This window comes from Corvus hawaiiensis, chromosome 12 (genome assembly GCF_020740725.1).
Source record: "Corvus hawaiiensis isolate bCorHaw1 chromosome 12, bCorHaw1.pri.cur, whole genome shotgun sequence".
In the NCBI taxonomy this organism is placed as follows: domain Eukaryota; kingdom Metazoa; phylum Chordata; class Aves; order Passeriformes; family Corvidae; genus Corvus; species Corvus hawaiiensis.
Window position 1 is genome coordinate 7,657,853 of NC_063224.1, and position 12,460 is coordinate 7,670,312.

At 49.9% G+C, this 12,460-nt stretch overlaps 1 protein-coding gene across 1 annotated transcript in view; it reads right to left on the reverse strand.

Moving 5' to 3' along the window:
* Positions 1–210: 210 nt before the first annotated feature.
* ATP6V0D1 (ATPase H+ transporting V0 subunit d1) overlaps positions 211–12,460 on the reverse strand; it is a 34,556-nt gene continuing 22,306 nt past the window's right edge. The window contains exons 3-8 of the mRNA XM_048316606.1: positions 10,626–10,804; positions 7,596–7,675; positions 3,717–3,794; positions 2,946–3,122; positions 2,102–2,179; positions 211–1,583 (exon numbers count right to left, since the gene is read on the reverse strand). Of these exons, the coding sequence (XP_048172563.1) occupies positions 1,422–1,583; positions 2,102–2,179; positions 2,946–3,122; positions 3,717–3,794; positions 7,596–7,675; positions 10,626–10,804 (754 nt within the window). The 3' untranslated portion in view covers positions 211–1,421. The remainder of the gene's footprint in view (positions 1,584–2,101; positions 2,180–2,945; positions 3,123–3,716; positions 3,795–7,595; positions 7,676–10,625; positions 10,805–12,460) is intronic.

The window sequence follows — 12,460 nt, forward strand, 5'->3', positions numbered from 1 at the left end:
CAGACCAAGCACTATCATGGCTTGGGCTGGAGGGAGTACCCTGAGCCTCATGGGCTGGTATCACCGCCATGCCTGTGATAGAAACAAGTGTCCCAACTCACACAGGAGCCACACCAGGCTCCACTATCACAACTACCAAATTCCCTGTGGCTGATGGGGGCTCCACCTGGGGCTGTGGGAACAGGTGCCCAAGTAAGCAGGAGAGCACAGTGCAGTAGGCAGATATTTATTGGTGTAGAGAGGAGGGGATCACAGGAAAACAAACTGCAGAGGTGACCACAGCACTAGCTGGGACAGAGCCGCTCTCCACTGATCCTTCCTCCCAGCAGCATCCAGCATGTTTCCCACCAGCAAGGCTTGTCTGCTGCCATTGCACATCTCCCAGAACTCAAGTGCAAGTAGGAGCTAGCCAGGACAGAGCAGCAAAGAGCAGGGCTGCCACACCATGCCCAGGGCTTGGCTCCCACCCCAGACCATGGACAGGCAGGGCCTGGGATATCTCCACCCTCACCAGGGTGATTAAGGCTGCTCTGTCCCCTGGCCAGCTGTGCCATACAGCTCCATGGCAGCGCCAACCCACTCTCTGCAGGGGAGGAGCCTGGATGTCTACCCTCCAGGGGGGCAGGGCTCCAGCACCATCCACAGAGCCCAGAGGAGCCCCAGCTCTTGCATGGTTGTGACAGTAAACTGCAAGCTGGGGGTCTCCACAGGAGGAAGGAGCTCAGCTAGCTTATGGAGCCCTGTCCACTGCAGCAGGGATACTGATGAGAGCTGCTTCTGCGGACACAGCGAGGCTGCACAAGTGCAAACACTACCGGAGTGGGAGAACTCTGCTCCACAAGGACTCTGGCTCCACCCTCACATTCCCACAGGCTCCATTCCAGTCCTGGCCAGGGCTGCTTGGTCTCTCCCAGGTCAGGGTTCACTACAAGGGGATGCAGGGATTGCACAGCAGCATGGGCTACACTACAAACCACACTCTAACTACATCTCACAGGAATAACACTGAGTAGGAGGCGTGCAGAGCACTGACAGAGGGCCCCCCCAGCCATGGCAGACCTGATGCGCTCCTCTGCAGCAGTGGGACCCCCTCAGAGGCAGCCCCCTGCAACTCAAGCTTGCTCTATGAGCATAAGCGCACACAGCAGTTAGTACAGGAACACTGGGACTACTGCATACACAACAGGAGGCCCTCCTGCTGCACAGGGCTAAGCCTGGACCACTGGTCCCTCTGGACGTCTCACAGTACACACAACTCAAACGTCAGCTTGTGAATAATTTAACTAGCAACTGTACAGTTTCCTCATTTGATCCAGTTCCACAGATGGGACATCCCTGGAGTCTGGGCAAGGGACAACTCAGGGAGTTAGGGGTCCCTCCGGACTCCAGGGGCGGGAGGGTCGGACAGGAGCAGAGCAGAGTTAGAAGATGGGAATGTAGTTGTCGATCTTGGTCCTGTGCCGCTGGGCAATGCACTCTGCGATCCACACAATGTTGCGGCACTCCTGCTCCTTCAGCTTCACGAAGGCGTAGAAGACTCCAAAGTGGAATTGGTTGAGGAAGGCCAGCTTGTTCAGCTTCACCTGGGGAAAGCCCAGAGGAGGACATGTAATTTGTTCACCTCATATAGGAGGAGTTGGTCAAGGCAAGCGTGAAGCTGCTTGGAAGGGCCCATGACTTCCCAGCAGGCTGGAAGGCTCAGCACAGGTATCCTGTTCTCTATCTCTCTAGGTTCTCGGGACAGCTCTAACCTGCAGCATATGGCTCAGGACAGGCTCTGACATTGGAAGAGGAAAATATTTATAACTCAGGTACCATAAAGTCCTCATTTTCCACATAATTACACTCTGGTTTTGCTGCCAAATATCCACCAGGAGCCCCAAACATGCCTCCCCACACTGCTCTAATCTGTCTGGGTGAGACAACAGGCCAAGCACTATGCCAGGCCCCCATTCTCACGCAGGAGCAGAGGGCAAGCATGCTTCTCCTTCCCCCAAATCCTGTTCATCCACAGCACTCCTGACAGGGCAGCAGACCAGCTTCCTGACGCCTGGAGCTTTGCAAATGGCACATATCAAGAAGCATCTCAGGGCTCACTCACCTCATGCTCAAAGAACCGGTCTTCAAGGGTTTTGTCTCCAGGGTTGCTGCCAGCCCCTTCAAATAGCAGCTTGTACTCCTGCAGGAAGGCATTACATGAGCATATACCCTGTACCCAAGCACAGCAACACTTGAGGGCCCCCTGTGTGAGACAGATACTCCAGCCACTCTGTCAAGTCAGTGGACAGAGAAGCCAAGAGTCCTGCCCCTTCTCCAAAATGTGCAGTTCTCAAAGGTCTATCATTGCTTTGAGTCTACAGGAAAAGGGGCATCAAGTACAGACCCCTCCATGTACAGACTGGAGTGTTTGGGCCAGACCCCAGTGCCTACACACACTGGCTGCTCAGTACGGGGACACTGAGCTCAGACTCCAACTCCAAACAGGTCGCCAGCCATGCACAAAGTGGCTTGAACACAGACAAATCCAAACGTGTCCTCTCAGGTCAGTGTCTCACCTTCAACTGAACCAGCGCTCAGGGCTGGAAGTGGAGCAACACCACTTCTCATTGAAGACACATTTCCATTCCTAAATCAGGCAAGGAGAGCCTGGCACTGCTGCCACGTCAACACCTCAAGGGTTTGGTGGTAAAGGCAGTCCCCACACCCTGGGACAGGGAACATTGTCTCCCAATCACCACTGAAATGACAGCCATGACTAACAAGCCAATGACATTTCAGGCAAGCCAAGTCCTGGCCAAGCAGAGTGCAGGACCAACAGCATTGCAGAAGACTGGTACCTCTCTCCCCAAGCTGTCAAGCCACAAGTTCCTCCAGGTCCCCAAGAAGCTCTGATCCAGAGCAGGTCCTTGTACCAGTCCCCACAGCCCTCACCCCAGAGCACTCACAGGGTAGTAGTCAGCAACGTTTTTGACTTGCTCGTAGTCATCTGCCCTGGCCAGCTGAGCTAGGCCCTCAGGGTAGAGCTTGCCACAGTGTGGGAACAGCTTGGCTCGGTCCTCCTTGGACAGCTCAGTACCAAATGAGTTGATGGTGATAATGAAGGCCCTCCGGTCAGCTTCAAACTGCAGGAAAAAAGTGGTTCATGCTGGGATGCAGTGTCTTTACCAGAGGCTGGCAGATATCAGTGCTGCTCTGCACAAAGCCACATCAGAAGGCAGCATGAGGAGGCTTCCAGGATGTGTACAGCTCTCCAGTGCTCAGCCAGGGCAGGCTACAAGAGCAGGCTCCCAGTATGCCCAGTAGCTGATACCTGGGGAGCAGTCAGGTGCGGAAATCCCTATCCCAGGCACAAGCCAAATCCTGCCCAAGTCAAGGAATGCCTCTCACCTACTGCTCCTGAGTTCTGCACATCTCACATCAAGCCTTGGCATGTAGACAGGCTGTGACCCAAACAGCTCTGGTAGCTCTCCTACTTGTTATCCATGTGAGAGGATGAAGAAGTTGCCACAGAGGCAACAAATATATCAGTACTTGGGGAACCAAAGTCATATGCAGGCAGTGTTCCCCAGGTCTCCTCCCAGCGAGCAGGTCAAGTGGGCCTGGGGATGCTGAAGACTATCTGGAGAATGCTTAACACTGGCAGACAAGCTGGACCTGAGTAGGGAGTGATGGCCATCACTCTAATACTATCCAGCTATGGGAGCTTCCAGACCTACCTCCAGGATTGGGCACATGGCATCTGCCGTAGTACCTCCCAGCGTCTTGCAGAACTTGTAGAAGGACTCCAGGTAAGCCTGGAAGAGAGAGGGCAGATGAGCATTCTTCTGCACAGCTTCATCTACTCCCCCACAGGGCCTTTAGCAGAGGACAGACAGCAAGCAGGGAGGCTCCCAGACGCTCTGTAACACAGCACAGGCAGTCTGGCCCCATGTGAACTTGCCCACACAAGGACAGTGCTTCCCCAGGAGCCAGAGACATGAAGGATTGTGGTTGGGTTTGTTCAAGTGACTGCATGAGCTTACTGTGGGCAAGATCTCCAGGCAGCAAGGTTAAAGCCTATTTTTCTCCTTTGAGTCGCCTAGCTCACTGAAGCCTCACATGGTTTCCTGACCCTGCTCTGGCCTCCACAAACATGCCAAGCCACACAACCATAGCTGCAAGACCTACACTCAGAAAGTAGTGCTGCGTAAGCAGAGTCAAGAGATGAGACAGGACATCTGTGAAAGAAACCAGCCATTCTCTCTAATTGTCTTTTCACACTGTGGCCACTTGGTCTCTTATCCCAACTGGAGCACTGCAGAAAACATAAGGCCGGGCACAGCTATGCTGCCTCCAGGAAACGTAATCCTTTGTGGAGATGTTCTGTAATCCATCTGGAAGATGACTGTGTCTCCCAGGGGGAGCCTAAGAAGGCTGTGGATGGCTAAAAGTATCATTCAGCAAAAATGTTCTCAGAAGTGATCATGTGATAAAACACCTCCCTGGGCAGAGAGCTGCAACCAGAATCACTTTAAAGGGATGGAAAAAAAGAATGCAGAGACACCATAAATCTCTGCTTTATCACAACAACTCTAGGACTGAAGATGGACCAAGAAAGTGCAAGTTGGACACCCTCAGCCTCTGCACTAGGAAAGCACCTGGATTACTGTGTTCTGTAAATATTTGTTACCACACAGTGCAAGAGGACAATGCTGGGTGAGCATCACTCATCAAAGAGAGCCTCTCCAGCACTCGACACTGCTCAGGTGGAGGAGAGCACAGAGCATCAGTCTGCAGAGTTACCACAGGAACAGGGACATGGATAATGGATGCTGTTTGAGGCTGACAGGAAAGGGAATGTGGAGAAGAGATTCAGTCACTACCTCTGCCCTTATCAGAGCTCATGCACAAACCTAAGGCTTTAGAAGCAAATACAGGTGAACTCAAATATCCAGCAGTGAATGGGGATCCAATATCACAGACACCATGGAAACACAGTCTGTAAACACCTGAACACTGGTGCCCTTCCAGTGATGGCAACTGACAGAAACGCTCCAGTGTCCTGAAGCCCTTACCCCAGGAACAGGGGTGTCTTTGCCTTTAATGATCCTCAGTCGGTCTTCCCTTTCATGAACCCACCCCCTCTACCTCCTGCTAGCTTCATCTGTCCTCAAATCCAGTCTGAAGACAAGCCTGTCATCCACACTGACTTTTCCAACATCATCTGTAGATACCACCACAGCTTGGATTCCCTCCTCTTCCAGGTGAGGGTTTCCATACAGAAATCATCATACCCGAGCCTCTAATGTGTCCTCCTTAGCACTTTCTCCTGTTTTGCTGTTCATACTCTGAGGTAAGTGGAATGAGATAGTGTCCAGGTCAAACACGCTTTACAGAGGGATTCAGTAGCACAGTGATACTCATACAGTTCTTTTATACTGTTAGGAACACGTTACCTTGCAGAGAGACACTTGCTTAGGTCAATCACTACCCAAGATTCCATTTAGTAGTAGGAAGGAACAAGGAGACCCTCACTGTACAAGCAGAGCTGGGGTTCCCTCCTTGCCTCTGCTATACACCACTCCACATTTATCCACATTGATTCACCTGCTTTATTTTATTATCCAGTCACAAAGCTCCTTCAGCTGGTTCCTACAAGAAAGTCACCAGCAAAGGACAACAGTCAGCTGGCTTCACTTCAACAAGAGGTGAAACAAAGGGAGTAAGCACTGAAGATAACAATGCCAGCACACTTCCGTTGCAGGACTTGGCTACTGATTGCACTCTACACTAAGCACTGACCACTTTTAACCTCTGTTCCCCATCTTAACCATATTTCCATTTGAGAACCTTCATTGCTAACAAGAAACCTTTGTAATAGCTTTCCTCCTATGAATCCTGCTCAAGTCTTCTGTCAACACCCTTACAGATTCCTGAAAAAAACCTCCAGTATGTCTGGGAGATAGCACTTCCCCTTCCCATGCCAACTTCACATGGACATAGGCATTTGTCCCGGGCCTGTTGTGTTTTTCAGAGCAGCTCTCTGCAGATTTCAGACCTGACTTTATTTCCCTCATTTGCATTGTATTATACATTTTCCAGTCCCTAGGGAGAGAGGTGGCTTCAAATAGAGTCTGTAAGCAGTAATCACCTTTTCCACCCCTTCATCCCTGTGATTTGTTACGGACAGAGCCCCTGTATTCCCCAGGGGCTGCTCTTTAGCAAGAACCAGTGCCGCACACACTGAGGCATTACAGGCACCTACATTTCCATTTGTGGGTAGGAAGAGCAGACTACAAAGCAGTATCAAGCCTCAGAAAGGATATGGGAAAGGACATGGCAGCTGGGATGCAAGGGGATACATCCCACCTCCCTCCCAACTGGTTTTCCCTGTGCCCACTCTGCTCCCTGCCTTCCCCTCCTGACTCACGTCAAGACTGAGGCCAGTGCCCTGCAAGGCTGTGGTGTTTATGCACACAGGTGTCCCTCCTCATTACAGCAAAGACCAGTACATGCCAGAGGCCACAGGCAGCTGGGCATGACTGCTGACACGCCGTTCCTTCTCCCTCCCTTTGCCTTCTTCCCTTCACGCCTGACCTGCTCTCTGCCTCTCCAAACAGGCCACAGCTTCCTTAGGAAGAAGAGGTCACACCAACTGCAGGCTGGCTGTGACCAGCCAAAACAAGATTGACAGATACAATCTACATCCCACCCTTGATCCAGAGAGTTGAGATGGAGCGATAGCCACAGCCTGCACATAAACACATGCTTCGACACTGCCAGCTAAAACCAGACAGGGCCCGCAGAGGAGATGACAGCTCAGGACAAGGAGATCCTTAGCCCCTCCACATCCCTCTGCCAATACTCTCCCCAGCTTCCACCTTTTACACTGCTCTACCAAGGACATCTAACCCCAACCACAGCCACAGAAGGCTTGAGCAGACTGCTGGAAGGTCTTTGGAAAGGGCTCAAGACAGGGTGAGAAGCCAATGGGAGTCCTTCAACCAAGTTTAAGATCTAGTCACCTTGAATGCAGTTAACTACACCTCTGAACCCCTGTGGTGAGGGAGCAGACTTCTCCTGCCTGCCTGGGGCATGAGGAAATTCAAAGACACAACCTCTGCAAAATCTCTTGCACGGACTCGACAGCTCCAAGAAAATCCTCCTCTCTGCCTAGCTCTGGTGCCCTGACCCGGCAGAGTTGTGTGATTGGATGTCAGGGCCCTCCAGGAGCGCTATCTTTACTTTCCAATGGATGCAACTAGGTTTTGGCCATGTTTAATCACCATGCCAGGAATAAACAGGGAAATTAATATCTCCTTCCCTTCTTAGAGACTCTAGCACTAGGACAAGAGGCAACAGGCAGAAACTGATGCACAGGAAGTCCTACCTGAATACGAGGAAGAAGTTTTATACTGTGTGGGTGACCATGCACTGGAACTGTTTGCCCAGAGAGGGTGTGGAGCCTCCCTCACTGGAGATATTCCAGAACCACCTGGACACAATCCTGTGCCATGTGCTCTGGGATAACCTTGCTTGACTGAGGAGGTAGAACCAGATGACCCACTGTGGCCCTTTCCAACCTAACCCATTCTGCAATTCTGTGACTCATTTACCTTATACAGGGTGTTTCGAATTATTTCAATATTCATTTCATCCAGGTCCTGTTCAGATATGCAGTCTTGGAAGAAAGCAGCTGAAACAGAGACAGAAGTTAGCATTGCCCTAACCAGACCCATGCTCAGCACTTTCCAGACTCCTCTATAATACCAGGCAGAAGCACACCCTGTCTTGAGTTTGTCCCTCCTAGGCCTGGCCCTTATCTTCAGCAGCCAAACTGTCGTGACTCAAAACCTCAGGCTCCACCATGGTTCCTTAGGCCATAATAATTTTTGGGGTTCTCATATGAAAGTCTTGCTTCACCCTTAATCCTATGGTTTTGTTAACAGCCTATTCCCAGCAGAAATTCTCAGCTCCAGCCTCCAGTATCAGTGATACAGAAGCCTGTATTTAAAAATAAGCAATCCCCAAACTGTTCCCACATGCAGGCACTTGGAGGTGACAAGGCAGCTTTGAACTGCCTGCTACAGCATTGCAGGGGTGCTTAAGTACCTGTGAGACAGCAGCTAGTGAGTCACAAGGAGCTGATGCTTCTGCCTCCTTCTACAATATCTTAGTGTGGATTAAGAAGGCATGGTGATGCCACAGCTCCTACAGACCATGACACTGGTCATGGTTTGAGTCAGGAGTTGTTTCTCCTGGTCAAGTCTATCAGTCTCATTTTCTACGTCTTCCAAGTGCTTTTATTTCTCTAGCTGGAAGTTAGCAACAGGAGACAGAATAAATTAGTAGGACTTGGTAGGATGCTCAGTCCTACATACTTTGCCAGAGTACCTCTGGGAGGGAGTTGTTGTTGCCACCTAAAGAACACAGATTTCAGACCAAACAGGTGCTGTAAGCTGCAGATATAGATGAGTTTTGTACATCTACAGTGCAATGTAATGCTGCTGGTGTGTTCTTGCTAGCAAATGAGTGGTACAATAAAACCCACTGACAAGACTTCCTGACTTCTTCAACTCTCACTCAGCAACCAACTTTGCTGAATTTGCTACAAAGAGAAATCTGATCTGTCTCAGCTTACACACTGCAGCTGTGGGTAACAGACACCACAGTTGTGCTGAGAACTGACCAGTGCTCTGCTCTGTGCAACAAGCCAGCTGCAATGCAGACTCACACCTCTGGCCTGCACCACTTTTATAGCATGAGCTGCCTGGAGGGACAGCAGCCACAATGTGGGTCAGGAGAGTTCTGAATGGAGGTTAACCTCCCCAGAAGTTTCTTTGCAGCATCAGAGCACAATGCCACGTGGCTGGGGGAACACTGTTCCCAATGGCTGGCAAAAATGCAGAGTGTGCCAGGACTGGTTTTTACTGCAGGACGTGCTGGCCAGCCTGGATAGCTAAGCAGTGGCTACTTCAAGAGTAGCTGAGGAATGAGTACACAGCTATTTCAGTTCTTGGCCCTCCAATATCCCAAATTAGGCTTACAGCAAATCTCATTTTGCCCTGTTAACCTATGAAAGCCATTTGGGGTTAGGCATTCCCACCAAGCCACGTCGCAACTCAAGTCCTTTTAGGAGATAGAGCTGCTGTTCCTTTGCGTGTGGTCACTGGAAAGAGTGCAAGTTAAACAACTGAAGCCTGCATGCCTGCTTGTTTAGGCAACACAGCTACTCCCCATGTTCCCCTGCTGAAGAAATGCCACACTAGTTGGTACACAGCCCCAAGGGCATGGCCAGGGCAAAGGTCTGGAGAAGCCGGCCCAGCCAGGGCTGAAGCAGGCAAAACAAACTCATGTGCAAGTACATGAATGCAAGAGGCAAAGACCCTCAACTGCCAGCCGTGTTCTCCAGAACCACCTCAACACTGACATGGGGAATTTTCACTCCATATTCTGCTGGAAGCTTTAAGGTCTCTGAGACATAATCTCTGAAATACTCCGTTCTATCTTCTTGCCAAAATGGGAAGGTTCCCACTTATTTGTGAGGAGGATTTTCTTCCCACACATCATCCCTACAGTGGGCTCAACTCAGCTGCATGCAGAGCCTCGGTTCTCCTGCTGCGTTGTTGTCCTGCCTTGCAACCCAGATCTCTTGAGGCACGTTCTCCCTTCTTTGCTGGACACAAGTCATTTTTCCATGACAACTACTTCATTTGCCCCATTATTACACAGAGCATTTGCAAAAGCACTTCAGTTCCAAACCCAACTATTTCTATCAAAGACAGTATGATGACTTAGAGTGTTTTGTTCTTTCTAGCAACCCCAAAAGAATGACTAATCACCGACTCAGGCATATCTCATTACGTTATTGCCCACAGATGCTAAACTAGCAAGTCACCTGTGACTACCTCCCCTACTGCTGCAAAGACTTCCATATTTTCTCCAGAACCACTTCCTACACTTTTTATCTTTAAAGAACACATCTATCTGACTAGCTGTTCATAAGACATTTGATTTTAGTATTATGTGCCTCCTAAACAAGCCTGTAGCCCTGAGACAATATACTTCAGTCCAAGATGCTGCTATACAATGAGTTTTAAAAGGCTTTTGGAGATTTCTTTGTTTTGCAGTGGTTGTTTGGGCTTGTTTTTTGTTTATATAAAGGGCCTTCATTTAACTAGTGCTAATTTTAGTAGTCTCAGAACAAGACTGGGCATGTGCAGATCTCTGTAATTATCTATAAAAACTGCATACAAGAAATTACCCAATGGTCCAACTAAAAGTGCTGGAAATCAAATTATTTGTTCCAGCAGAAGACCCAATAGCCCTTCACCAAGGAGACTCAAAGCCTGGCTCACAAAAACCAAACTTTCCAGCAGTCTGTCCTACCACTGTGCTGGCCCGGACACTGATTGAAGGGTACAGAGAGCTAGCTGGTTCTCCAGAGGAAAAGATGGCACAGGACAGGCATAAACCTGAACTCAAGCCCAGCCACCACAGGCAGTACAGCCACAGCTCTGCATTACCCACTGCTTTGTCTTCCTGGAACACAACTTAGGCTTAGCTGGAGCTAGTTAGACTGGGGGAGAAAGGGACATCTGTTCCACCACACACAGCTGAGAGGTATTTTGAATGGCTCCACTCACCCAGGGGAGTGTCCACCAGGATTGCATTGTAGAGCTCCGCAGGTGTCTGAGCAATGTTCACAGCTTCCATCTGCTCGAAACTTCCCAGAGGATGGCACTTGGGCACCAGTTCAGAGATGGAACGCTGGTGCAGAGTCCCAGTGATCAGCAGAATGACATTGTCAATCATGTAGCTGTACCTGGAGGAATGAGAGAGGAAGACTGAAACAATACATATAACACAAAACCCAGCAACAGGCACACATCATCTCCTCATGAACATCTCCAGAAAGATGCAAGCTTCCCACAGAGAAGTACTAAGGTACCTCAGCGTCTGCTTATCATGCCGACCTAGGAAAAGGCAGTCAGGCATAATCCCAGGCTTTGATTTATGCCACAGCTGAACCACACCATCTGGGTACCACTTACCACTGAAGAGCGCTAGATTGGAACTGACTTCTGGAGGTCTCTGGCCCCCAACCCTGCTCTGAGCATGGTCAGCTCTAGCTGCTCAGGCAAAAAGACTTCTGAATGTTCATATGAACTTTGAATTATTTGCAAGGATGTGTATCTCACAACTTCACTGGGGGTCTGCTTCAGCATCTGACCACACTTGCAATGAAAAGGCTTTTCCTAACATTCCCCCGTGGTCATTTGTCTACTGTCTCTAATTCTAACCCCACACACCTCCAAGAGGAGCCTGGCTCCAGCTTCAGTGCCAGCAACACTGCTCCATCTTGCCAAGTGAAAGGAGGAAGGGTCACATTTCTGTAGCCTCACTCTGTTCCAAAAACAACAGGATGGGCAGCTTTGGCACAACCTTCACTCACACCCTCACGAAACTACACACAAGGTTTTTCACACCTCTACACCAAAAGTTACAAACTTCTTAGCATTAACCCAAGTTATGACATCCCAAACCAAGTTCTCCACTTATGTTGTTCAGGATTAGCAGATCCAGTCTTTGGTACTGCAGCAACGGGACATTCAATCTGGAATCACAGCACCTGGCATAAGTTCCACCAACACAAGCCCTTTGTGGCCCTTCTCCCCAGTATGTCCATGTTTCTCCTGCAGTGAGGAGCTCAGAACTGGGCACAGCACGCAGGTGAGGCCTCCTCTAGTGCTGAGCAGAGGAGAAAGAACACCTCCCAGTACTCCCAGTCCAGCCAAAGAACAGAGACACAGATGGCCTGAAGACTGGGGACACATGAAAGGCTGGTAGCCTTCTCCAAGTAGAAGGTCCAAGCAAGCGATCAAGGCATCACATAAATACTAAGTGTCCCCAGCAAGAACAGCAGTGATGCTCTAGGCATCTTAACCACCAGCTAAGCCACAAGCCAACCAAGCTGAGAACCTGAAAAACATCAAATGAGATGAGGGGGTTTTTTAGTCAGAAGTTGCCTTTGCACAAATCCCTCAGTAGCACTGGGAAGAGGCACAGATGCTGAAGAGAAGGATATGTGGCATTTTACACTCCCTTGATCTCACTGCTAGAACTCTAACTCTAAAAAGTTAGATGATGGAAAAGACCTGAAGAAGCTCCTTGGCAGGAGCTGCTCCAAAACAACCGAGATCAGGCCTGAATTAGAATGGCAGAAGAAGGTGCGCACATCTGGAGTTGAAGCTCTGCTGAGAGTCAGGCTTCCCACAGGTACTTGAGTACTGAAGAAAGGAACTTAAGGCCAGCATCCTGGGACTGTGGCGAAGACAGGCATGGCAAAGCTCTGGTGATGTTTGCCAGACACACATTGGGATGCTGTTGGCCTTTGTATTTCCAAGGTAACAAGGAGCACAGTGCAGACCTGCTTCCCTTTAACCACATCAAAGGCAGGTAAGCAGAGCCAGTTAAAGGC